The sequence below is a fragment of the Castor canadensis genome, chromosome 7 (genome assembly GCF_047511655.1).
Source record: "Castor canadensis chromosome 7, mCasCan1.hap1v2, whole genome shotgun sequence".
Lineage (NCBI taxonomy): Eukaryota > Metazoa > Chordata > Mammalia > Rodentia > Castoridae > Castor > Castor canadensis.
Genome location: NC_133392.1, coordinates 33,024,351 through 33,052,156, shown reverse-complemented (window position 1 = coordinate 33,052,156; position 27,806 = coordinate 33,024,351). Strand labels below are relative to the sequence as shown.

Below are 27,806 nucleotides of genomic sequence, written 5' to 3'. Positions count from 1 at the left end.
ATGATGATTGAAAAACATGAGGTAAAATAGAATAAGTATAATCAATGTTGAAATCTAAGAAGATAAAAATGAATGAAATCTAGGAATGCATTTATAAATTTATTTTTAAATTCAGTATCTATATGCAATGTTTTCTAAAAAGATTTGAGTAAACCTGCAATAAAATCAGACATGACAAGTTACTCCAAAAATAACAGATCATAAACTATATAAGAGGAAGAGGTATAACCATATCAAGAACTTGGAAGACATAGGTTTTTGCAATTGAATATTGCATATAGATATGAGCTTCTTGGTAGTGAAGACAGAAAGATAAACAAAAATAAGTTACATATTTCTCATCTAATCAGAGAAAACACACCACTTCTATAAGAGATCAAATTGTTTCTAGGACAAAGTTACTGAATGTCTTCCCCATGCATTAGTAAAAACTCCTAACACAATGCCTAACACCATAGCAAACTTTGAGATAAATCTTAGTTTGCTTCCTGCTGAGCTCGGCACTAACAATAAAAAGATGAATGCACTTATACCTACTCTTTTGGGGTAGGTAAATTAAATGCTTTCAAATAAATGCTTATCAAATTCTATGGCAGCTTTATTGGAATAAGTTCGAAAGCCAATATTCAGAATGAGAATTTGTAGGAAAGATTCAGGTGTATTTAAAGGCTGGGCCTATAGTAGATGAAGGGGATATCACAATGTAATCAGAGTTCCATCTTGAGGAACTCAGAAGTGCAAAGGGATTTTATAGAGAAGAAAAGGATATAGTGAAACAAGGGACAGGTAGATTACATGCTGAGTGGGATTCTTGTCATCTCAAGAGTGTCTCCTTTTTTCTGGAACATCACAATGGACCTGATCTCCTGGACTAGCTAGCTCCTGCAGTTCCTTTTAGACAAACATACTACTTTTCTGCAAGTTAAACCTTACAGCAATGTACATGTTTTGTATTACTTGGTATGTGGAACTAAAGACTAAGGAGAGGCATTGCAGAAGTCATCAGATGTTCTGGGTTCTATAAATCTAAAGAAAGATTTGCATCTGACAATTTCGATGAGGCTTCTCTTTAGAATTTGCTGGAGAAAAGGGAAGTAGGGATAAACCTTGCAAAAGGATGAGGGTAGAGCACAACAACCTTATAGAAGGGCAAAGGGAGGTAAAAGGAACTGTGCCCATGACAGCTCCACAAAAAAGTGGCCCTGTTATAGCAATACTATTGAAGAAACAATTAATTCTATGTGGAGGGACTGATGATCCAGGTCAGAGAAGATGAATGAGATCTATAGTTCAGGACTGAGCTTTCTATTTAAAACAAAACAAAACAAAAAAACCACTTTTCCAGGAGAGATCACACACATTCTTATTAAAACTTTTAAATCAGGAGTGGGGGTGTGGCACAAGAGGTAGAAAAGTACTTGTCATACAAGAGGCCCTGGACTCAATGGTCTGTTGGAGGGAAAATATTTTCAACTCTTGATAAAGGCTAAGGTAAAATATTAAAGAGTAACTTGGTCATGACTTTTACTGAAGGAGTTAAACTGAGTAGTTTTCTGATTATCTAAACTGATAACGAATAGAGTTTAGCAAACCCAAAAGAATGCCCAATAGATTTTTTTCCTCTCAAAAGTGTATTTTCTCAATGACCAATTTGACCAGAATGGAATTGCTATTAATTAGCAGTTGAACTCTTGAAGTGCTTTGTATTGTTATTGGAATGAAATAAGTATGAAATAAGTATGTATCAAACTTGTTTATGACAATGTTAGCATGCTCCTCTCATGTACTGGGCTGTATGTAACTATCGGCTAAAACATTTAATTTTGTCAGAAAAGGTTACAACTAGGCTGAGCCACAAGGTAGCTACCCAGTTGAAAGAAGATTTTGATTTATCATTGATCACTATTTTGTTAAGAAATGCCTCACAAATTACCTCTTTATCTTATAGTTTTTTCCTTCCTGTTTTCACCATGACATGGGGGCCCAAGGAGGTCCTTGGGTGGAGGGAACCTCAACTCAGGCTGTGAGAGTCCTTGACTTTGCTGCATAAGAGAATTTAAGGATGAGTCAAACATGAGATTTAAGTAGAATTACTAGCAAGCAAAACAAGTACTCATAGAGGTAAAGTGTGGCATAAAAGAGTCATATTCTGTCTTAGTGAGACAAATACATGTTTTGGGCTACATGTTTTTTGGTGGTACTGAGATTTGAATACATTTTTGAGATTCTGATCTATATTGGTTTTCTTTGACCATCTGGCTAACAAATTACTTACCTTGACTAGATTCATAGAGTCTTATCTGATAGTTCTTGTCCTTAAGCTATGTGACTTTAAACAGTGAGAGGGTCAAACTATAGGGTACATAATTATTTACTGTCATTCTACAGGAATATCTTTAATGTTGCTAGTGACACTATAACATATGTTTCCTCTAAGGTCCTCTAAGAGGACCAGTGTGTGTTTATGTTTCTCTCTGGGGTCACTCTAAAATATTAATTTTAACATTTTACTTGTTTTTCCATTAAAAGTGATAGTACACCTCTGAAGAGATATGAGGTGGTCAATTCAGACAGGGACAGATTGGCCCAAGTTATGTTGTTTGGGTTCTTTTTTAGGTAATGGTGCTAACTCTTGAGTCCTCCCTTAACTCCACCTAAACAGGCTAGGGCATGTACACATGTTGCCCAGTTGTGGGGCCTCTAAGGAGAGTGTTTGTTAATTATAATCTCAGGGTGCTCGTTACATTTGGAATATCTCAGGTGTGGTGTTGAGGGTCCACTCTCTCCCACTCATGCGTGGCTGTCTGCCTACTCTAACGTTTTATTACGAGGCAGCCAATCTCATCATATATTTGGGTCTCTAGTCAATAGTTTTGTTGAGACCTTGGTCCTAATTCTCTGCCTGCCGATTAACATACATATGTGTCACTCCTAAGAAAGTACGGGCCCCACTGAACAGGCTGAATTGTTGTCAGAGAAATCGCGTACTAGTGTTACCAGAGCACCAGCCATAAAGCCTGGCTATGAGTCCCAATGCTTGCTTGCATTAAGAGAAAAATGACACAATATATAGAGAAATGGAAAAATGAACTTATTTATAGTTTTGGCCAAAATTGGGGAGAAATTAATAATTTGTGTCCACCTTGCCTATAGTAGTGTTACAATTTATAGAAGAGATGAAACAGAAACTAGGAAATATGTGTACGTAGTTAATCTTTCTCCTGGAAGATGGGTTGTCCTTATCAGGGTGGCTCATTTTCACTCCCAGCATAATATCTCTTGTAGGAATCATAATTCAACCCCCATCCCCTACACTAGTACAAAGACCAAAGACGAAAAGGTTATTTTGATTTGCAAAGGATCAAAGAAACTAAAGACACAAATATCTCAGTTTTATTTACATGGTCTATTTAAAGGAATGGCCCAGTCATACCATCCTACTTTATCCATTTAACCAGTGCCTGGTCTTGATTCATTTTAGGCTAATAGTTTGTAGATTTAGCACATATACATTATAGGAATATTTAGTCTTGTTTTTATCACTTGATATAAAGTTCCTATATTAATAGATTCCTTAAAGGTTAACATAATTCATATTGATGGCCTTAAAAATAAAATTCTTAGCTAGGCGCAAGTGCCTCATGCCTATACTATAATTCTAGTTACTCAAGAGGCAGAGATCAGGAAGATCATGGTTCAAGACCACCCTGGGCAAATAATTCACGAGACTCTATATCAAAAATACCCAACATAGAAAAGGGCTGGTGGGGTGACTCAAGTGGTAGAATGCTTGCCTAGCAAGCATGAGGCCTTGAGTTCAAACCCCCAGTTCCAAAAAAAAAAAAATGTCTTGTTGGTTATGGTGGTGCATACCTGTAATTCCAGTACTCAGGAGATAGAAGCAGGAGGATCACAAGTTTAAGGTCCACTTGAACTACATAGCAGGTTCAGACTAGCCTGAAGTCTGCAGCATCCTCGGGAACCAAGATGGAAAGGATTAATGCAGCTCACATCACATCAGTCAAAAGTCCAAAGCTTTAATTGCTACAAAGCTACTAAGTGTGCCAGCAAGATTAGAGCCATAGTCTTCCTTGCTCAGCTCTGTTGTTGTTGGTCAGACTGTAATTTAAAAGACCCTCTTGTTTTCCCTGGTAAGTGAAAGGGTAACTTCAACAGTACAAGAAGTTAGAAGACTTCTGTGGTTGTGATCTGAAGGCAGGAATCAGGATTTTGGCAGCTTTTTTCAAACATTAGCTATTCTCTTCCTACCTTTCCCAACCTCCCTCTACTTCAGGCTTTAGTTGATGAAGTAAAAAATTACAACATCTAAAAGTAAAGTGGATCATAGGGTACTGCCAAATGGAAGGGGTGGTGGTGATAGTAAAGGCCAGTCCCCTTTGTGCCTAATCCCTGTTTTTCCTCACTATACATCCTCTAATTTAAAAAATACAATATTGATGAATGATTAGTTAATAATAATCAATACGTAGTTAAAATAATTTGACTAGTTTTTTAAATCAGCAACCATGTACTTTATACTTTTCCAAAGCTGTAATTTTACAAGTTTTGACATGTGTATATACCCATGAAACCATCATCACAGTCAAGATAATGAACATATTTGTTACCCTCAAAAGTTTTCCTCTGCCCACTTGGCATATCTCCCTCCTCCCCCTACCTGCCTCCTACCCCAGATAATCGTTGATCTGACTTTTGTCACTATAGTTTGTATATTCTAGAATTTTGTAGAAATAGGATCATATTACACAGTGTATACATGAATCAAAGCATCACATTATACCTCAAAACTGTACAAATATTATGTGAGTCAAAAACAGAAAATAATGTGCTGGGGCTATATGCCTTCCTAACATATAAAAGGCCCTGGATTTGATCCCCAGCACTACAAAAAAAAAGGTTGTTTAAAAAAAAGACTTAATCTGTGAATGCTTACTATTCATCACATATTAACTAATAGAAAACTTACTTATTTTATAAATTTAATTTTAATTTATTTTAACAGGATCACTGTCTTGAGAGCTGTAGTGTTCACTTATACGTAAGAAAGAATTGGCTTGGTTCTATTGTCTTCCCTTTCTCTGCTCTCCTGCAACAATCTGAGGTAATGCAAAATGGTTCTTTGGTAATTATTTTAGGATTTGACTTCTGGCTAATAGAAGCACTTTCTGTTGTCTTGGCCTTACAGTCTGTGATTGGCAAGTTGGAAAGTTATAGTTAAAATGATACTGTATTATAGTGCTCTTGGATTTGGTTTCTAAGACAGGGAGAATCCACAAATTTATTTGTTGTATCTTTAGAGTATTTGCTGAGAGAGATTAGGACAGCTAGCCTTAGGTCTTAAAATAACATTCATAATTGCTTACAAGTCCTTTATAAGACCAGATTCATGAAACATTCTAATTAATGATGTTTTAATGCTGTTGCTTTGTAATGAGTTCCAAGAACTTCAGCTTGTCAGCTGAAACTGTTTATCAATAATAGTGAGATTGATGATTAGAAGTAGTATCTATGAGATCCTCAGAAGACTGTGCTGTTGGGTTATGTAGCAGGAACATGTCTGCATAAGCAGCAAAGTATGTGTGTGTGTGTGTGTATAAAAAACCCAACTTGACTCTGTTTTAGGTTCTGTTACTTATTTAGTGAGGACTCTTAGATAAGGCACTTTATATTCCTGAGGATATGCCAGACACTGAAGATTTGAAGTCAGAAATGAATTTTCTACCTCAATGTCTGTGGGATAAAACTAACATTTTGGTACAGTGTAATAGTGCTGTGGTACTTCAGTAGGGGCATGATATAGGTACCGTGAGAACTATACATTTACTTTTCTTCAGTCGGCGGGGGAAATAGGGGCTCAGAGAGTGGCAGTGGGTAAGATGAGAATGATGCAATAACTTTGAAATCAAACCTTTAAATATGAATTTCTCAAGTTAATAACAGCATCTGAGTGAGAAGGAATCATGTATAGTAGTTAGGACTGCTTTAGGCCATATGCAGCAGAAAACTAGTAGCTGATGTAAGTCAGGGGTCTATTTACCTAAAAAGAAGTTAGATATTAGCAGAGCTGCTCAAGGATATCATGAAGAATCCAAACTACTTTTTTGCCTTTCTGCTCACTGTCCTTATCATATGTGTTTTATTCTCATAATTACAAAATGTTCATTACAAGTCCAACCTCATATCTATGTTGTGACAGGAGATAGAGAGGTAAAACAGGCAGTTTGTATATCAGGAAAATAGAACATTCCCAAGAAATCTCCAACAGACTTCACTTGCGTTTTATCATGTGGCATGGCCACTACCCAGCTATCATGGTCCCACCTAAAACTATTGGTAAAAGAGGAGGAGAGAATGAATATTATATGGACAGTAGAAGTGCTTGCATATGTGCAGTCACATGAAGTTTTCAACATTTATGTGGGGTCCTAAGGAGATCCCTGAGAGAAAGGCCATAAGAGTCCCTAACTTTGCTGCCAAAAAAAAAAAAAAGTTTAAGGATGAAATTTAAGCAGATTTATTAGAAGAAAAGTATAAACTCCAAGGGTGAGTATAGGTTTGAAAGAGATGCACTATTCTATCTTCAGTAAGATATACACATATTTTTGGCTACATTCTTGAAATTGTTACCTGTATTGGATTTTTTTTTTTGTACTGGCCATTTGACTAATACTCAATCATTTTCTTCATACTGACCATTTGGCTTACTTTGACTATACTTCTAGGGTCTTTATCTGATGGTTCCTGTCATTATGCTGTGTGACTTCAAACAGGGGCCAGACCAAAAAACATGTAATTCTCTACTGTTATCTTATAGGAACACATTTGATATTGTTGTGACATTTTAACATGTTTTCCTTTAAGGTCCAGTATGTGCTTTAGTAGGGCTGTTTATGGTCCTCTGTGGGGTCATTCTGTGAGGTCAGTGCTCTGTGTGCAAGAATAAGCATAACTTAGTGTAGGAAGGTTTATTTTAACATTTAACATGGTTTTCTCTTCCCTCTGATCTCTATCTTGCTCCTGTCTCAGTCATGATTGTGCATATTGCAAATAGAGAGTACCAGGGATCTAAGTTGTTGGAGGGACAGGGCTTCCTACATTTGTAAATCCCTGTGAATATTTCTGTCTCAGACCAGGCTTATTAGATTGTGGGCCTCAAAGGTGGACAAACCTAGATTGTATCCTGCCTGCACTACTCATTAGTTCTGTGATTTGTTTGTTTGTAGACAGGCTCTTGCTGTATAGGCCAGGGTGGCCTTGAACTTGTGAGCCTCCTATATCAGCCTCCCAAATGTTGAGATTATAGCTATGTACTACCAGACCCAGCTAGTTCTGTGAGCTTGCACAAATTACTTAACTCTCTGAGCTTCATTTCCTTTCTCATAAAATAAAGATAATGGCAGCATCTGCTTCACTGAAGGAATTGTACATAGTAAAGACACAGTAACTATTAGCTACTATTATCTATTATTATTGTAATTCACCTCCTTCTCAAACATACACTCTCTCTCTCTCTCACACACACACACACACACACACACACACACACACACACACACACACACACGATCCCCACTCCTGTGGAGCTTACTCAAAGTTGTCTTTTGTCTTCCCTACCATTACATTTGTTTTTGCTCCTTCTAGACCCAATGCAGAATGTAACATGATCCTTTAGCACCTTCTCTGAGCCTAAATTAGATTTTCTAAGAGTTCTTATCACTGTGGTGTTGTAACTTGCTTCCTCAATTCATCCCTTCCATACTCTGCCCTCTTTATATAGTATATATTAGTCAGGAACCCAAGGGGTCAAGGTTGCCTATTGATCACCCCAGAGATCCTGATCATTCTAGAGCAGGTATATATTAGTAGAAGCCCATGCAAGCCTGTTTCCTTCTGTGAAGAAGTCTGAGCTGGGCTATAGTATTTTTGACAGATGTTGATTTTTCATCATGCATAATCTATTATACTGATACATTCTTGCAGATTAGTGGAACATTTCAAGTAAATATTCCACCGGTTTTGCTTGGGTATACTTGGAGTAAGACTTACATACCTCCTAAAGAAGATTGCAATGGGCAGAATTTAAAAGAATGTACCTTCTTAAATATTTTTGCTACCATTGAACCTCAGATATCATATGTCACCTATAACCCAAAATTAGATAAGGTAAGTTTTAAACTGCATTATTTTTAAACAAATCATCAAAGAAGCATAAACTATTTTATTTTTTTCTTTTATTATTCATATGTGCATACAAGGCTTGGGTCATTTCTCCTCCCTGCCCCCACCCCCTCCCTTAACACCCACTCCGCCCCCTCCCTCTCCCCCCCATAAACTATTTTAAAAACCAGTAATAATTTCAAAGCTGGCAAGAAACAAGTATTGATTCTTGATATTTTCCTATGGAAACTATATGGTTCAATGTTGAAGTATGTTAAATTTGATTCTAGTTTTCAGATCAAATAGATGTTTTGCACAGAGCACAGATTTTTAAAAAGGAGTGTAAGGCCCTATTTCCCAACCGAAGAATCATAGCTACTGTTTTTAATGATGAAGGGATACATCTCTTAGTAACAAGATATATCAAGGCTTTAAATCCACCTCAACAACTTCTGGATGTGTTTCTTCATGATTCTAATGCAACACTTGTAAGTTACAGTTATTTTTAATAGCTTTGTTGTGATTAAAGCCCATCTATGGAGAATCAGATATACCTTTTGCTTAATTGGGGTCAATCTGTTCATATAACTTTCCTCAGAATATTTATATTATTTGTGACTTTATAAAGTTCCCTTAAACTAAAATTACAAAAATCATAATTTAGGTTGCCCTTTGCTACACTCTGCCCTTACTATTATGGGTTTCTTTCTACCTATGTGTTCTGACACCCAATATCCAAGGAAATAATAATTCTCTCAGATTTATTTCAGACTTTCTTTAGTGTTTTTGGAAAAAAAATCCTAGATCCTTTGCTTGTCGAGGATTGATTATGTATTAATTACATGAGGTCACTAGTGTAGACAGTCATAATAGGTCATAAATGGCAACTATTATACAATTAAAATGTTAATGAATTTTCTGCCTTAATTCATTGGGTTTTTTTTTGTATCTCTTCCTCCTTTCTTATATTTGCTGAGTCCTTGTCTACAGCACTGTAGGGAGAAAAATCCACAGCATAATTTTTACTGTTTGAGAAAGCAGGCTGCACCATCTCCTGCTGCAGCAGCTTATATGAAAAAGAATTCTAGATGATTTTGAACCCAAAAGGCTATTCTGCAACACTTTCCTAAATTTTTAAGTTATTTGTTAAAGTCCATCTTTAATGTTGATACATGTTATTATATTTTAAATTTTAAGAATTTATTATAATAAAATATAAAGGTTAATGTGAACCCTCTGGAGTCAGGCCAATTGAGTTCAATCCCAAGAGACTAAATAGAGTATGTTAGCTATATGACCCTGAGCAGCTTATTTTATCAGTCTAAGGTTGTTCCTTCTGTAAAATTAGAATAACAACAGGGTCTACTTTATAGGCTTGTAGTATTACTAAATGAGATAATGGTTGTAATACCCTGTGCTTAGTGATGGACATATAGCACACACTCAGTAAATGTTAGTTTATATTCTTCTAGGACCTCATTGCTCGATTTGTATCTTTGATTCCTTTTATAACTGATACTTCAGAAGAATATGATGGTTCTGATATATGGATGACATCAGAGGTAAAAAAATACATTTTATAGGTAAAATATATGGTATTTCTTATTCGCTTTTCTTTTTAAATATTATGTATTTGTGTAATACTTTGCCTTGTGAAATGTAAAGGTGTTTGATAACTTTATCATTTTTAGATCTCTTAACAATTTATGGAAATAATTCATTAAGACCAAAATTATTTTTCCTCAAAGTGGTATATTTAAATTTAGCAAGAATTCAATAAATATTTTCAACTGGAAAATACAAATATAATGGGAGCCTAAGAGAGGGACACTTTCATTTGGAACTCATAGTCCAGGGCTGGCAGAGTGGTTCAAACAGTAAGAGCACCTGCCTATCAGGCCTTAGGCCCTGAGTTCAAACCCCAGTGCCATCAAAAAAAAGAAAAAAAGTATTAAGATGGAACTCATAGTCCTGGCTGGCACTTAATCTAGAATGTTGTAAAGGATTAGGTTTGAGCTAAAATGGATTTAGAAGGCACAGAGCTAACTTAATACCTGTTTTCTGCTCTGTGGGACCAAGGGAGACATAACTATATGGTTTTGGTCCAGAATTCAGTGATTCAAACCTGGTAGAACTCAGAAAGGTATTTGAGACTCTTCAATCAGAATGTGTTCAAGGACATTATGATTCTGTAGAATACTGAAAGAAGCTGAGCTAAAATAACCATTCAGGCATACTAGTACAGAGTTTCCCTCAGACCCAAACAATGTACATAACTAGAGGTTACTACATGCTTGGAACTTCTCTTGGCTAATGTCTTCTTATTGATGAAATCTTTGACCACAGAATGCCCATGAGTGTATAACCCTAGATTTCTCAGGGTTAGAGGTTTTTCTCTCACCTAATATATAGTCTTTGGAGTCACACCAACCTGGGTTCAAGTCCTGGTTCAATGGATTTATAGCTACAATGACCTATGATAAATTATCTAACACCATTTGATCTCAATTTCCTCATCTGTGTCATACAGGATTTTTGAAAGAACTAAATGAGATAACATGCAAAACATCTATAACTCAGGAAAATTTAGTTACTTACTGATATTCTTTCCTTCCTCCTCATACGAAATTTAGTCAGGAGAAATTCCTTGGCTCTCCTGATCACTTACCCTTTCAGAAGGGTCTTTTTACCATCTTCCCTCACACCCATCCCATACTCACATTCATTCAGTACATACTGATATGACTATATCAATTGTAAAACATTGAAATGCTTCCATAGTGATTAGCAAATAGTTGATGCCCAAGAACTCACTCTCTACTTTTATCTCATTTCCCTGGCCTTCTCAGAGTTTGTAATGAACTGGAGAATACATGTCTCTCATCTAAATGGTATAGCTGCCACTCAGCAGCAAGAGATTACTGACATTTAAACATTTAGACCCATTTATTTAGTAAAGTTTTTGGAAATTTTTTTAGCATTCTTGGGGTTGAACTCAGGACCTCAACACTTGCTAAAAGTAAGCACTTTACCACTTGAGCCATATCTCTAGTTTTTTCTGCTTTAGGTTATTTTTCACAGAGGATAGAGAAAGATCTTACTTTTCTCCTGGGCTAGCCCAGGACCATGATCCTCCTACCTATGCCTCCTGTGTAGCTGGGATTACAGGTGTGAGCCACCACACCTGTTTTGTTTGTTTGTTTGTTTATTCATTTGGCTGGCTTTTGGGGACAGTACCAGGATTTGAACTCAGGGCATTGTTCTTGCTTGCTAGGCAGTTGCTCTACCACTTGGGCCACACTCCCAGACCTGGAGTTTTTCAACAGAAGCATAGAGCTTTTCATGAAATTTTCCATTTTTTTTAAACATTCTAGGGGCCAAATAAAATGTATCTGTAGACTAAAACTTGGTTATAGGCCACAAGCCTGCCACTTCTGCTAACCTTCCCTCTTGCTATACAGCCTTAGCAGGCACCCTATATTTGATCCCTTATACTCAGATCAACTGTTCAGCTCTTTTAGTTGAAGAAGTGTCAGTTATTCTTCCTGATTGGGATCCAACTCAGATATCCTCTTCTCTTTGATTGATTAAGTACAGGACAGAATGTAGTTTTATTGCCAAAAAGATTACTTCCCACAAACACTACATGATTCTCTCTCAGATAAGGTTCCTCAAAATACCAGTCCATATGCCTTATTGCCCAGGGCAGTTTTATATTTGTCCTAAGTGAAAATGTCACATTTTGGGTATAAATTATCTAGTCACTATACTATTCCATTTTAAGTGACTCTGATGGTCTAAGTCAACATTGTTTTCCTCTTACACCTAGTGAAGCCAGAGCTTTCTATTTAATTCTCATCTTAGCAACCTGGTAAAAATAAGAGCATTTGGAATTGCGGGGAATATAAGGGTTCTAAGTTTGTCAGATGCTTGCATTACTCAGTTTCCTCTTGCCTTTTGAAAATTCTTTTTCTTCTTTTTTTTTTTTTTGTTGTTGTTGTTCCTTTTGTTTTGCCTATAGCGCTGCATCAGTTTGGCTATTGGAAATAAGGAAGAACATGCCATACTTCTCTGTAATTTCTTTCTGTACTTTGGAAAGAAGGCATTGGTCCTCCTAGGAACCTCTGTATTAGAAGTAAGTGTTGTAATAGTGTGTGCAAAACTAAATCAGATTTCAGCTGCAGGTTTAAAAGACTTCAGTTCCAAGTTTCTATCTTTTCAGAGCTAATTAGGGAATTACATGGGCAAAAGATTATTAGTTAACAGGATAATGTTGGTTTGTCAAATTTCTGCAATGCAAAGAATAACTTTTGGTTTTTTCCTTTTTTTTGTAGTCTTTTTAAAATTTTTTTTTATTGTTTTATTATTCATATGTGCATACAAGGCTTGGGTCATTTCTCCCCCATGTCCCCACCCCCTCTCTTACCACCCACTCTGCCCCCTCCCTCTCCCCCCACTCAATACCCAGCAGAAACTATTTTGCCCTTATCTCTAATTTTGTTGTAGAGAGAGTATAAGCAATAATAGGAAGGAACAAGGGTTTTTGCTGGTTGAGATAAGGATAGCTATACAGGGAGTTGACTCACATTAATTTCCTGTGCGTGTGTGTTATTTTCTAGGTTAATTCTTTTTATCTAACCTTTTCTGTAGTTCCTGGTCCCTTTTCCTATTGGCCTCAGTTGCTTTAAGGTATCTGCTTTTAGTTTCTCTGCGTTAAGGGCAACAAATGCTAGCTAGTTTTTTAGGTGTCTTACCTATCCTCACCCCTCCCTGTGTGCTCTCGCTTTTATCATGTGCTCAAAGTCCAATCCCCTTGTTGTGTTTGCCCTTGATCTAATGTCTGCATATGAGGGAGAACATACGATTTTTGGTTTTTAAAGTACTAAAAAAACCAGTGCTAATTCTTGGGGTTACTGAAAATAGTAAATTACCTAGTACTTATAAGGCACCCAAAACAGTACCTATTCTTGGCAAATGCACAATATATGGTGGTGGGATCTCCAACCTGTATTTGTGGTGACTGTTATCATCCATCATCACTACCATCATGACTCTGTGTTTCTAATACCATATTTTAAGATCTTTGAATTTCTTTCTTTTAGCAGTTCTGGGATTTGAACTCAGGGTCTTATGCTTGCTAGGCAGGCATGCTACCACTTGAGCCAGACTACCAATTGTATTTTTAAATTTTTTAACAAATACTTCTCATGTCCCATTTTCCAGGCTTTAATCTTATAAGTATGAGTCAGAAATTCAAGTCTACCTATCTGAAAATTTTACAACTTAATTTATATACTTTTGAATTTGTACATCCGAAAGATATCCTTTATTTGTAGTCCTATCAAGAATATATTGCTAAGTGTCAGCATTTCAAATCTTGCCTTATGGTTTTTGTAATGATTGCTTATTTCCCTTTATTTGTTTGACATGGTTTATTATTTCTATGTCAAGTTTGTTAACTGAAAAAAAAAAGCCTATCCTTAATTACCCTGATATAATCTCCTGCAGTAGTTGTAAGTGTCACTAGGTGGCAGTAAATAGTCAACAATACTTCAGCAGGCATTTGCATTTGCATGTGTGAACCAACTCCATGGGAGGCAGCCAGCAGCTATGCAGGACTGCAGCTGTGTAGTTGAAGTGACACTTCCCCTTTCACTGAAGAGAAGACAAGCACAATGATAATGAGCAAAGGCTTTGGAGCTAAGGAGGCCAAAGTTACACAGAATAATGTAGAGTATGGGTTTGAGCCTAGTCTTAACAGGGACTTAAACCCCAGGAATGCCACTTGATCTCAGTTGGGTTTGCTTCTCTAAGCCTCAGTTATATCCTCACAGAACTGGAATAAATGCCACTTTCTGTTTTCCTAGATAAGCCCCTTGACCTCTGATTCTCCATCTGAAAGTAGGGCATAATAATCATCCTGACTTTACAGAACTGAGAGTGAATTAAAGTGAGGAAAATTAATTGAATTCTTAGCATAGTATCTGATATACATCAGTAGTCAATAAATGTTAAAAAGTCATTATTATTATCTAAAATATTCTTTATTAAAAAAAGGTTTACACTATAAAAAGTATATGTGGGCAAAGTAATAACAACATGACTACTTTTTATTCTTCAGATTGGTTTCCCATGTCCTTTTCTCTTTAATCTCTAATTCCAAATCTTGTTCTCAAATTTAATTTAGTGGCTTTCAAAGTTCTTTAGTGGTTCTCTCAAGTGCTTTAAGCCAGTTTCTACTCTCTAACTCAGCCCAATAAGTCTTAGTCTTCAAGTATATTCTAACCAAAGTGGGTCTACTCCATATAGCACCTTTGTGTGAATTAGACAAAAGTGCCTCTACCTCAAAACTCTTTAGTACCACCTGTTGGAAAGTTGTCATAACATGCTGATTTTGTTAGAATGATGTATTTTATTGTCATCAGGGTGCACCCTGCAAGAACAAACATGGCAGCACCAGCTCACAGTTTCTCTCATCTGAATCCTATGCTAACCTATACACCAAAGGACTTCTGGAGTTTATGTTTTGGGGTTTTTTTTTTCTTCCTTTCTTCCTTTTCTTTTTTTAAATTTTATTTTATCATTTTTGCATTTACTTACATGTAAATGTAAATGCAAATTCTGCCCCGCGCCTCCAGGCAAAACCTGTCCCGCTCTCTTGTTCTCTGATTTGTAGAAGAAAAACCATAAAAGATAATAAGAAAAACATGGTGTTTTTGCTAGTTTGAGATAAAGGTAGCAATACAGGGAGATTCCTTGTGTTGTTTTCATGCATGTGTGTATTACAACCCAAATTGGTTCATCTCTACTAGACCTCTTCACTAATTCTTAGTACCCTTCCCATAGTAGCCTCTGCCAGTTTAAGATCACTATATTTGATCCTATACAGTGAGCACATCAACCACATTCAAGTTTTTGATTTTCTTCTCTTGCTCTATACCTCCTGTGTGCAGTGTGCCCTTAGTGTGTGACCCATATCCAATAATATTGCTGCATTTGTTCTAGGTCTATAATTGGCATATGAGGGAAAATATGCAATTTTTGGCTTTCTGAGCCTGACTAACTTCACTTAAGATGATGTTCTCCAGTTCCATCATTCTTCTTCATGGCTGAATAAAATTCCATTGTACACATATAAGTACACATTTTCTTAATCCAATTGTCAGTAGTGGGGCATCTTGGCTGTTTCCATAACTTGGCTGTTGTGAATAGTGCTGGATGTGCAGGTGCCTATAGTTACCTGAGTCACATTTCTTTGGGTATATCCCTGGGAGTGGTATTGCTGGATCATATGGCAGGTCTATGTTTAGTTTTTTAAGAAGCCTCCATATTGTTTTCCATAGTGTTTGTACTAGCTTACATTCCCACCAGCAGCGTATGAGGATTCCTTTTTTCCCTGCATCCTTGACAACATTTGTTGTTGGTGGTGTTCTTAATGGTAGCTATTCTAACAGGAGTGAGGTGGAATCTTAGTGTGGTTTTATTTGCATTTTCTTTATGGCCAAGGATGGTGAGCATTTTTTCATGTGTGTTTTAGCCATTTGGACTTATTCCTTTGAAAAAGTTCTGTTTAGTTCAGTTGCCCATGTCTTTATTGGGTCATTGATTTTTTGGGGAGTTTATTTTTTTTGAGCTTCCTGTATATTCTGATTATCAGTCCAATTTCTGATGTATAACTAGCAAAGATTTTTCTCCCATTCTGTGGGCAACCTATTCAATTTAGAGACTATTTCTTTTGTTGTACAGAACCTTTTAAATTTCGTGTAGTCCCGTTTATCAATCCTTCCTCTTAGTTGCTGAGCCACATGAGTTCTACTGAAACCTTGCCCAAACCTATTGTTTCCAGTGTATTCCCTACTCTTTCCTGTACTAGCTTCAAGGTTTCAGGTCTGATATTAAGGTGCTTAATCCACTTTGAGTTGATACTAGTACAGGGTGCAGGCATGGATCTAGTTTCAGTTTTCTACAGTCATATAACCACTCTTCCCAGCAACGTTTGTTGAAGAGGATGTCTTTTCTCCATCATTTGTTTTTGGCACCTTTGTTGAAGATTAGGTAAGCACAGTTGTGTGGATTCATATCTGGATCCTCTATTCTGTTCACTGGTCTTCATGTCTGTTTTTGTGCCAGTACCATGCTGTTTTTATTGCTATGGATCTGTAGTGTAATTTGAAGTGTCAGATATTGTGATACCTCCAGTGTCGCTCTTTTTGCTCAGTATTGCCTTGGCTATTCACAGTCTTTTGTGTTTCCAAATGAACTTTAGGGCAGATTTCTCAATCTATGTGATGAATGTCATTGGGATTTTGATGGGAATTTCGTTGAACATGTAAATTGCTTTTGGTAGTATAGCCATTTTAACTTTGTTGGTTCTGCCAATCCATGAACATGGGAGATCTGCCCACCTTCTGTAGTCTTTTTTGATCTCTTTCTTCAGTGGTTTGTAGTTCTCCTTATAGAGGTCATTTATATCCTTTGTTAAGTTTATTCCTAGGTATTTGATTTTTTTTTAGGCTATTGTAAATGGAACTGTTTTTCTATATTCTTTCTCAGTCTGCTCATTGTTGGGGTATAGAAAGGCTAATGATTTTTGTAAGTTGATTTTGTATCCTGCTACATTGCTAAAGCTGTTTATGGTGTCTAGGAGTTTTTGGGTGGAGTTTTTCAGGTCTTTAAGGTAGAAGATCATGTCATCTGCAAATAGGGATAGTTTGACTATTTCATTACTATTTGTATTCCTTTTATTTCTTCTTCTTGCCTTATTGCTCTGGCTAAGAAATCCAGGACTATGTTGAATAGGAGTGGGGAGAGTGGGCACCCTTGTCTCATTCCTGACTTCGGGAAATGGTTTCAGTTTTTCCCCATTAAGTATGATTTTGGCTTTAAGTTTGTAATATATAACCTTTATTTTTTTGAGGTACATTCCTTCTATTCCAGTTTCCTCAGAGCTTTTATCAAAAAAAAAAAGTTAAAAGCCCTGGCAGGCACTGTTAGTTCACTCCTGTAATCTTAACTACTTGGATGGCTGAGATTGGGAACATTGAGGTTCGAGGCCAACCCAGAAAAATAGTTTGCAAGATCCCATCTCCAAAATAACCAGGGCAAAATGGACTGGAGATGTGGCTCAAGCAGTAGGGTACCTGCTTTGCAAGCAGAAAGCCCTGAGTTCAAACCCTGGTTCCACCAAGAAAAAAAAAATTAAAAGCCCTTAAAAAAAAAAACTTTTAAAATCAGAATAATTGTGTTTAGTTTCCACATACAAAAGTTAAATGAACCAAAACACACCAAAATGATTTTAAATATTTTTCTTTATGCAGGGGCATGTAGCTTATGTATTAACCGAAGAAACTCATGAATATTTGCTTTGGAATCCATTAACTGGGCAATGTCATAAGCAGTTTGATCCATTTTGTCCCTTACAAAGTGTGGATTGTTTATTTGATGATAGGAATGTAAGTATATTGGGAGGGGGATCTTATTTTGAGTTATAAGTCCTCTAGGCTATACATTAGAATCATTGGAACTTTGAAGACTGCAGTGGGTTCCAGAGGTACAGGGGTTGGGCAATCTTTTATCCTTAAAGTTCCCCAGGCAATTCTGCAGGGCCTCCAAAGTTGAGAATGAATGAAGAAGACATAAGATCACAAGGCCATGGAATCTCTCCATCTCTGCCTCATACCTCCCTTGAGTGGACAGTAAAATTTTGCTCCATTCTTACTGACTATGAGCCTTGTGTTCCTGTGGGCGTATACTGACTTTATGTTGATGTTTTAATAGGTCTGGTTTAATATTCAACAAAATAATACACCAATGGCTGTACAGTTTGACTATTCAAAAGAAATTTTCTGGAAACAGTTGTTTCCGAAAAATTTTCAGGGGACAGAAGCACAAAGTATACAGGTAAAATATTTTTTCAGGTCTGTCTGCTTAAGAGTTACACTGTTTCTAATCTTTTTTAGCTGTGACAGCTCTTGTATGTTTTACAGTTGCTCACTTAACTAAATTATTTGGCAATGTTCACCAAAAACTTGTTTTTTCAGGGGCTGGCAGAGTGACTCAAGCAGCAGAGCACCTGCCTAGCAAGCATGAGGTCCTGAGTTCAAACCACAGTACCATAAAAATAAAAAACACTGTTTTCTCTGCCACTCAGCCTGTATTTGGGCTGCTTTAATGTTTCTCTCTATCTGAATAAAAGAATTGAAAAAAATGTCATCCAAATGTGAATTTAGACTTTAAAATAATATTTTAAATTTTACCATCATAAAACATAGCATATAATGTTCAAGGTGGTACGGTATAGTAAAGTAAGTTCTTACTTTGACCTACTCCTTCTTGTTGCACATTCGTAGTGAAGTTCAAGTATGAAAAATGACAAACAAAAATGTTTATCTGGCCTTCAAACCATGGTAGTTATCTCACTGAATGGAAACAGGACAGAAACACTAGCAGTGAATGGGTCTGAAGCATGGGTGGCAGCAAGGTCTGAAATACTTCAGAAAGTCTAGGATCCAGAGCTCTTGACTATGATGAGGGCTCCCCTACACTCCTACTTTTGAAAGAAGATAGAAAAAAAAACCCTTGTACACAGTCCTGGGACTCAGGAGGCAGGAAACCAGGAACTGACCCAAACCCTAGATGTTTGGCCAGCATATCTTTGATGTACTCTGTATCACTTTGGAAATATCATGTCTACATGAGGATCATGACATAGCAGAGTTCAGGCATCTGTAAAGTCCACAAACTAGGAGCTAGGATCCTGGGGGTAGGAGGAGGAAAGGAAGAGAAAAATAGAAAACCAGGCAAAAGATAATTCATATAAGCAGAAGCTCGATATTTAACTTAATTCATAATGAGGGAAATATAATTTAAAACAATAAAATACTATTTCACATGCATAAAATTGGCAACAAAAAAGAATGATCATACCAGATGTTGGCAAAGAGGCAGAGAAAATGGTGGGACTGTAAATTGTTATAAACATTTTGGAAATCAGTTTAAACTTCTATGTATATACCCTCAAGGAACATGCACAGGGAGACAGGCATAACAATGTTTTTTATAAAATTCCTTGAAATAGTAAGAAATTGCAAACAATCTGTCAGCTGGAAAATTGGTACATGAGTTGTGATGTACTCACAAAAAATAATCTGTGAACCAATTTATAGTAGTTCTCAATCAGTACATGTATTATGTGAAAATCTCAGGGTAGAATCCACACATCAGTGGTTTTTCAAGTTCTCTAGGTGACTGCAGTATGTAGCTAAGGTTGTGAACCACTGACATAAAGCCATAAGCATCAACAGGAATCAACATAAAAAATGTAATGTTGGGCAAAATAAAGATGTAAAATGATATATATAATACAAAACCATTTGTATGAAGTTTGAAAACTATGTATTATTTATGTGCCTGTATATATGTATGTGCATTATGTATATGTACATATGCATTTGTATATATAACAGAAATATACTGTAGACATATAGAGGCACTTATGGGAATAATGAGTGCCAAATTCAGATTAGTGGGTACCTTTGGGGAGAAAATAAAAAAATGAATGAAATCTGGGGAGCAGTATACAGAGTACTTCTAGTCTATTGTGATTTCATGCTTTTTAAAAAATCTAAAGCAGATATGGAAAAATGCAATGATTAAACATAACTAGGTGGTGAGTACAAAAGAGTACATTATTCTCTATGCTTTTCTGTAAATTCAAGGCCATTAACCATTAACAAAATCAGAAAGAATATATGGTAGTTATATAGGAAAAACTCAGAGTACTAATGTACATAAAAGTGTTCTCTTGCCTTCAATGTCTTTTCCTCACCCTCTAAGAAATAACTAATGTCCAGTAGTTTCTTGTGCATCCTTCTAAACATTCTCCATGCAGATCAAGCACATATGTGTGTGTGTGTGTGTATTTTTATATTTCCTGTTTGAAAAGTCATTTTAAAGACGGGGAAATGTGCTTATCTCTCCTAAGCAAACCACATTTACAGCCTCTACAGTTCATGCTTTGCTTTTTTCCATCCCATAGCTGTGGCTAAAATTTTATTTGTTTAATGCATAATTATTCCTTTGTTCATTCAGGTGATATTTATTGCTTTCCTGAAATGAGCCAGTGCTGTCTTAGGTGTAGATACATAAGGAAGAGAACATACAGTGTTCTTATGTTCTGGAGAACTTATGTTCTAGAGGAGGAAACAGAGGAAATAAGCAGTGGCAATAGGGAGTGATCAGTACTATTACAGAAGAAACTAATGAGCTTTGGGAACATGCAGTAGGAGGATCCAAGGGAGAGGAGTTGCAGGAGTTCCAGGGAATGTGGTAACAAACTAAGTGAGGTTGGGTGAGCAGGAGCTGGTATAGATGAACGTCAGGAAGGAAAATGGTCCAAGCAGAGAGCAGGAACAGCAGATAGGAAAACCTGCTAACAGATAGCTTCACCACTGCTAGGGAGTAAGCACAGATGAGCAGAATTCTGGTAAAGATGTGGGCCTTTATACTTATGGCAGTCAGAAGCCAACATCACAAAGGGCTACAATGATCAAACTTGTATTTTTTAAAGCCTCTTTAACTGAAGGTAGAAACTAAACCTTCTGACAAGTTGAATCTATAAATAGAAAAAAACTAGTTGTGTTTGACTTGTGTCTCTATTGATTTCTTTCTTGTGGGTAATGGCCCTCAATCTCTCTCCTTGCCACATTCATCCCAGAATAAACCACTATCTAGAATGAACACTGTCTGTTACACATGATTGAGAACACAAATTTCATTTGTACATTCTATGGGTATCCAGAGCTGGAGTTAATAGAAATCCTCTTAAAATTTCAAGGGACATGAGTTCTTAGAAAAAAAAGAACTTTGCCAGAAAAGAAAGCAGACAAATACGCCATAGCCTTATCAAGTCACCATAACCAGTTCTCATCTCCAGGTCTGAAGGGGCTAACTAATCCAGGAATTGCCCAGTGAGAATAGGAGGGTGGTTGATGAGACCAATCAGGGAATTCAGTGTACTTGTTCTGTCTGGGATAGTGGCCGGCCCTTAAAGGTGACCCCTGGAGTTCATAATCCTCCTGTCTCCTGCTATGCTCTGCCATGTTCTGCTGTGGGCAAAACTCCCTGGTCCTGAAACTAATTCTCTAGTCTAGTGGCTCTCCAACCATGGCAGGCATCAGAACCACCTACAGGACTTACTAAAACACAGATCCTGAAAGGGCTAGGGATGGTGGTTCTTGCCTGTAACCCCAGCTATACGGGAAGCATAGGTAGGAAGGTGGTGGTTGGAGGCTGGCCCCTAGGCAAAGATGTGAGGCCCTATCTGGAAAATAACTAAAGCAAAAAAGGGCTTGAGGCATGGCTCAAGCTGTAGAGCGCCTGCCTAGCAAGCACAAGGTCCTGAGTTCAATCCCCAATATTGCCAAGAGAACAGAAGCCAACAAAGAAAAACCCTGCTGGGCCTTAACCCCACAGTTTCTAATTCACTGAGTCTGAGGGGAGGACCAATAATTTGTATTTCTAATAACTTCACAAGTCTGAGATTGATGTACTGGGGGCATCAATCTTTGGGAACCTATCAAGCTCCATGTTTGCTCAACCCTCAGAAAGGGGAAATATCTGTCCCTGTTCCTACAGCTGCCTCTGTTCCTCAGTCCAGGAATACCCAAAATAAAAACTGTCTAAATTCAGCCCCTCACTGCTGTCCTGTAAGCCCTATAGGGAGGGCAGGGCTGAGTTGGGATGAAAGGAGAGAAGTCCTCCCTTCCTCTCAGCAAATCCAGCCCAGGACCAGAATATGAGGAAACATGGAAGAGCATTGCTCCCTGTTGGCTTAGAGAGAGGGAAGGTGCTGGGAAAAGGCTTAGATACCAGGAGGGTGAAATGGATTGTGTGTGTACATTTTAAAGTGCACATATAACATGTTGTACACATGCAAGCACAATGTATAGGCTCCTGTCAGCTATGAGAAACAAAACTCAGAGAAGGATGATGATAAACTATGTTAGAAGAGGATTAATAAAAATATCTGAAGTTATTGAGCATTCCATATGTGCCAGGCTTTACATGTATGATTTTATTTTAAAATCCTCACAAGACCCCAGAGCAGTTGGTACTACTATCGTCCCTATTCTAAAGATAAAGTAACTGAGAATCTGAACAGAGAGATTAAGTAACTTCACCAAAGTCACAATAAATGGAAGATGCTGCCAAACATTATTTAGTGAGATCAATAAGCATGTCAGACACTCATTTGAGTAAATGAGTAGGGCTGGCACGTCTCTTACCCACGAAAAATACTTTCTTTTGTAAATCCATTTTCCTTCCCATGCTCTGTTGAAGCATTATGGGAATCAAAGGAAATGCTGTGGTACATGTTTTACCTAAGTGATCGAGTGTCTTTGCCATGAGAGGGAGACTGGTTTGAGTCCCTCCACCACCACAATTCCTAACTTTCCACTGTTTTTATTTCAGCCTGAAGAAATAATTTATTATGATACTAATAAAAATATGGTAGAAGATCTAAAGAACAGGTATGTTATTCAGTACCTTTGGTCCTCTAATCCTCCCTTTCAAAATACCCATTAAGTTCAGCAATAGAAGCATGAAAAGGAAGATTATAATGGTTAGTTCCAGTGAACCACCTGTCTCTTGGTACAAACATTGAAGAACAACCCCTCTGCCATCTGGGGTACCCCTTAAGGGGACAGTCTAAGTTAACTCAGGCATGGGTCAAGGTTGGAGTCTATGGTAATAATAATGCAGTAGCTAACGCTTCCTAAAAGGACATGGTCCGTGACCTGGGGTATGGTAAAACATCCCAGTTGGATGGAAGAAACAGCCATCAATACCATCATTCCTGGGTGCAACCTACTTCCCCAAACACATATATACAGTTCCTTGAGGAGGTATTCATTCAAGCCCAAAGGGCCACAGACTTTGTAGCAGCTCACTTTTACTCCAAATGCATCAAAAGCTTCTGGATCTGACTGCCTGCAGTGATTCACACTCACACAGCAGACTGGCATATACCCCACTACCAACCAGCCAAAACAGAGCATGACCAAAGTCATTTTGCAACTCCCTTTGCTTATAAGCACATACTGCACTTCACCCTATCTTTCCCGCTCCTCATTTCCCAGTTCTTAACAACAACAACAACAACAAAAACCAAAGAGATGAAATCAGGAAATGGTTCTCATCTTCTGTTATTTAAAAATACAGGTTCTTGGGTTCCAGACCAGATTTGTTGAATCAATATCAGGAGTGAAACATTCTGATAAAGCTCTGCAGGTGATTCTGATGCCTAGTTACTACTGAGACCTGTTGCACATTCCAGCTTACTTAGTTACACTATAAATTCAGCCAAGAGGAGACTCCCAACAGCTTCTTGTAATAAGCACTAAGATTAGAGAGACTATCCCAAACACTCATCTTACATGGAGGAGAAACTTCCCAAAAATTCCCCATCAACCAACTCACACCCTTCTCCCATCTCTCTTATCCCCACACAAATGCTCACCAGGCATTGTTGTAGGGGTTGAGTATACAGGTAAGAATCTCTGCTCTTACGAAGCTACATGTAGTAGAGGGAAGCTGATCATTAAATTTAACAGTTCATTGCTTCATTTCCTCCCAACTCCTCACTAAATTAATTGAGCTAATAACCCCATCCCTTATAACATTATCACAGAGAAGATACCTGGATTTTTGTAAAGGAAATTCTGTAGAACACTGTTCAAGGAGGGTCTTGAAAAGCAGAGATGCCAACCCAGTAATCATATGGTAGTTCTCATCAAGTCACACCCAGTGCACAGCTACTTATACACAAGTAACTGGAAAGGGATGTGGCTTTGGAGACCCAATTTCTGGCTACTGCTCTTTCATTTCCCTAACTGCAGTAATTATTATAGTTTTCATAATCTGAGAAGCATTTGCCTCAAAACGAGAAGTGAAGCTTCTTGCCTCCCTAAGAAGGAAGACAACCAAGAGCCTGCTTCTCCCTGACTTGATTAATGTAAATAATGGCAAGCACCCTTAACTATAAAGGTCTGGTTTCCTCCTAGGTCTAAAAAGTGTCATCCTCACGTGTAAATCTACAAAATTCTCATCACATTTACTGAATGAGTTGCATTTGTCATGTATCTTTGCATTCTCACCTTAGGATTGAAAGGAATCTAAAGTGTAAAATAATGGAATGGCGACCTAAACATCCAACATGTTGGAATCGACAATGTACTTCTATTTTACGACAGATCCTTCCTAAGTTGGAACTTGACACAGGAAGTTTTGTTGCATTTGAAGAAGAGAGTGAATTTGAAAAACTGCTACAATTTTATTGGGTTTGTATATGATTTGAGGCATTAATAACATTTCTTTTATCTCTATTGTTAATTTGTAAATGTTAACAATTCTAAATATCTCTGAAATGCCTTTTATCTTGGTCCTGGAAGATAGATTCTTTGGTATTAAAATGCATTTACTTATAGACCAAAGAACTGCAGTGTAGCAAACAATTATCGTCAGGACCACATTGTATGGTATTTTCTTGGAATCAGTTGTATGTTTTATGATGTGGGAACTATGAACTTTGTAAAGAGATGTCCAGAAGGAAACCAACCTGCCGTGGAGAAACTGAAAAATAATCTCTAGTAATAGACTGGATTCCTTGTTACTGGTTTTAGGCTAGAGGAGTCCAGACAAGCTTCGATATCTTCCATATGCAGATTATTCACAAATTTGTATATTCTCCCAGCACCTGTCTCCTGGCATCCCCTCTTAAATTCATAAACCCAATGACATCTTCTTGGATAGAAAAAGGCATCTCAAACTCAGCAAGGCCATAAAAGAATATGATGGACATCTGGTATATTATTAGGGTCCTCCTTTCTTTCTCTTACCCTACTCCAGTACCAAGCATCCTTTTATCTCTGGTTCCCTATTAAATGGCCCAGTGGGATTTTGAAGACCCCAGCCTTCCAAGAGTGAGAATCCTTCCTTCTACCATCAAATAGGGTAAACATCTAGGGAAACTCCCTGAGACGAGGAAGTAAGGGATCTGTTGGGAATTGAGTATTTTAGCTGCCAGGGAAGAACCTGCATGCAGTGTTCATTCATGAATAAAAAAGAAGTTGTTTTGTCTTACTTTGTTTTTAATAGAATCTAGGAGTAAACAGATTAAGAAAAATATAGTTAAATATAAGCCAAGTCTATGTAAAATTATCTGATCAATAATACATAATAATATATAATCAACAGTAAATAAACCTGGACTGAACCCTGCAATCTATGTTCAAAGCCTGTTTTAGCCACTCACCAGCTTTGGTGTAGGGCAAGTCACCTAACCTTTCTATACCTCCTACTTTACAGCATAGCAGGGATATAAACAGTTATCTGTGGTTGTTGTCAGGATAAAATGAATTAATACTTACCACCCAGCCAGCACCTAGTTTTAGTTAATGCCAACTATTGTTCTTATTCTGTGTGCCAGGCATTGTGCTAGGTACTGGAGTAATGATCATAAACAAGAAAGATACAATCTTGTGCATTCACAGGGATTATAGGCTAGAGATACAGGTAAAAAACAGATAATTATAAAATATTTTAAGTAAGCTAGAGAAAGGATAGTGCAATACTCAACAACACTGGAAGAGCATGTGAACAGATTTAAGGATCAGGAAAATCTTTATGTGAACAATCTAAGGCTTAAAAGAAGTTTATTAAGGTAAGGGAGGAGGTGGGGGGAAGGGGGAAAAATGACCCAAACATTGTATGCATATATGTATAAAAGAAAAAAAAATAAAGATTATCTGCAACTTAAAAAAAAAAGAAAAAAAGTTTATTATTGTCATCTGTGTATCATTAAAAAATTTTACATAGGAACATGTTCCAGAGTCAGTCCCTTAATCCCATCACATAGTAGTCTCTTAATAAATATAAACTGAATCATTATTAAATAAATCCCCCCAAAATGCCCACTTAAATCCCTCCTATGGAGGACCAAGTAATTTCCTTGTTGGCAGTTTGCTATCTGGAAAGGATGCAAGTTTGTGGCATGTTAAATGTTTGAGTTGTACCTTTGGACAGGCCTGGTTGGGCTCCTCTCTATAGAATGGGGATTATAACAGAACCTAACTCATAGCATTGTGTGGGAATTATATATGTTTGTGAAGCATTTAGCACTGTCTCTAGAATATAACCAGCACCCACAAAACACAACTGTTATATTATGACTACCATTCTTTTGAGACTTCTGCAATTCTTTTGCATACAGTAATTCCGTATTACTTCCAACATGGTAATCTAGGTTTGTGTGTTGTTCTTTCCTTGATCCAGGTCACGGGATTTCCCATCCAGATGCCATATACTAATGTACAGTCAGTTATTGATGCTGTTTATCAAACTGGAATTCACTCTTCTGAATTTCCCCAGACAGAATTTGCTTTAGCTGTATACATTCACCCATACCCAAACAACATATTATCTGTGTGGGTCTATTTGGCTTCTTTGGCCCGACATCAGTGAAATGGAAGAAGAGCAAAGGGAAAGACTGTACTGCAGGCCCCTAGAACAGAAGCCACCAAACTTTTCAATTACCTGGAATTTTGCTGTTTATCCTCAAGTCCACCAAGAAGTGGACCCAATCTTTGATTCACTTGCAGATTTGGGCACTGTGGAGACTATATCATCCCTACCCCAGGTTTGAGGATAAGTCTAAATGACTTCCTTACCAGACATCTCTTCCAGGAGGAGGACCCCTTGGATAGTCTGTCTTGTTTACATTATTGCTTACAGTAGCTTTTATTCTGGAAAAGAAGCAATTCTGGCTTGCCCCCTCAAGCCAGTGTTTTTCAAATTGTGGACTTCACACCGCCTCCATCAGAAAAATCTGGAGCATCTTAGCAACATGAGGGTCCCAGGTACCATCCAAGACCTCCTGAATCGGAACCTCCAGGAGTAGAGCTCCAGAACCTGCATCATTTTCAACAAGCTCACTGGTCAATTCTGGTGCACTATTGAGTGAGAACCAGCCTTATAAAATGTTGCCATTACTAAAGAGTGGCTGGAATATGTGATGTGGGTTCTGGTACAATTCAAGGTTGAAGTTATTAAAATAGAAATCTTAAGGTATTGCCCCTCATAAGATAAAAAGTCGGTTCACTGTAAAGAAAACAAGGAAAATCTACCATGTTGGTCTGAGGGTTGAAGTCGACTGCTAGGAGCCTCTCAGAAATTTGCACTTGGAATATTACTGACAGGAAATCCTAAGAGCTCCTCATATTTGGAAGGGACTCCCAGGAAATTCTATCTAATCTAATCTGTACTGGCTGTGAGGAAGGGAGGAAATGGTTTTACAGCTCTCAGGGCTCATTTTTTCCTGAGGGGGCAACCCCCCCCATCTGCCTCTGGCACTTTCTGCTGTCTTCATTTCCTAGTGGTGGCCCCAAAGAGGCACATCGAGATCTTAGGATCCTCTCAAGAAATAGTGAACCAGAATCTAAGCAGGAAGCAATATGCTTTCTTCTGTTTGATTGTTCTGTGCTTCATTGAAAAGAGTATTTACACTATTTACTTGAATGTGACATAACATGTTACTTAAAAGCTATAATCAAGAAATTCAGTTTTCAAAA

At 37.4% G+C, this 27,806-nt stretch overlaps 1 protein-coding gene across 2 annotated transcripts; it reads left to right on the top strand.

Moving 5' to 3' along the window:
• On the top strand, nt 1-26,860 carry Cc2d2b (coiled-coil and C2 domain containing 2B). 2 transcript variants are annotated; one of them, XM_020175042.2, is made up of 10 exons: nt 1-21; nt 5,024-5,122; nt 8,469-8,666; nt 9,651-9,740; nt 12,200-12,313; nt 17,496-17,630; nt 17,956-18,078; nt 22,651-22,709; nt 24,341-24,518; nt 26,512-26,860. In XM_020175042.2, the coding sequence occupies exons 1-10, from the start codon at nt 1-3 to the stop codon at nt 26,698-26,700; spliced, it is 1,206 nt and encodes a 401-aa protein (XP_020030631.2). In that variant the 3' UTR covers nt 26,701-26,860. The 2 variants fall into 2 exon arrangements, with proteins under 2 accessions (XP_020030631.2, XP_020030632.2); XM_020175043.2 differs by lacking the exons at nt 22,651-22,709; nt 24,341-24,518.
• The last annotated feature ends 946 nt before the right edge of the window (nt 26,861-27,806 follow it).

Coding starts and splice junctions, on each gene's coding strand:
- Cc2d2b (XM_020175042.2), top strand. CDS start 1: ATGATGATTGAAAAACATGAG. Junction 9,741..12,199: donor ATATATGGATGACATCAGAG/GTAAAAAAATAC, acceptor TTTTGCCTATAG/CGCTGCATCAGTTTGGCTAT. Junction 17,631..17,955: donor GTTTATTTGATGATAGGAAT/GTAAGTATATTG, acceptor ATGTTTTAATAG/GTCTGGTTTAATATTCAACA.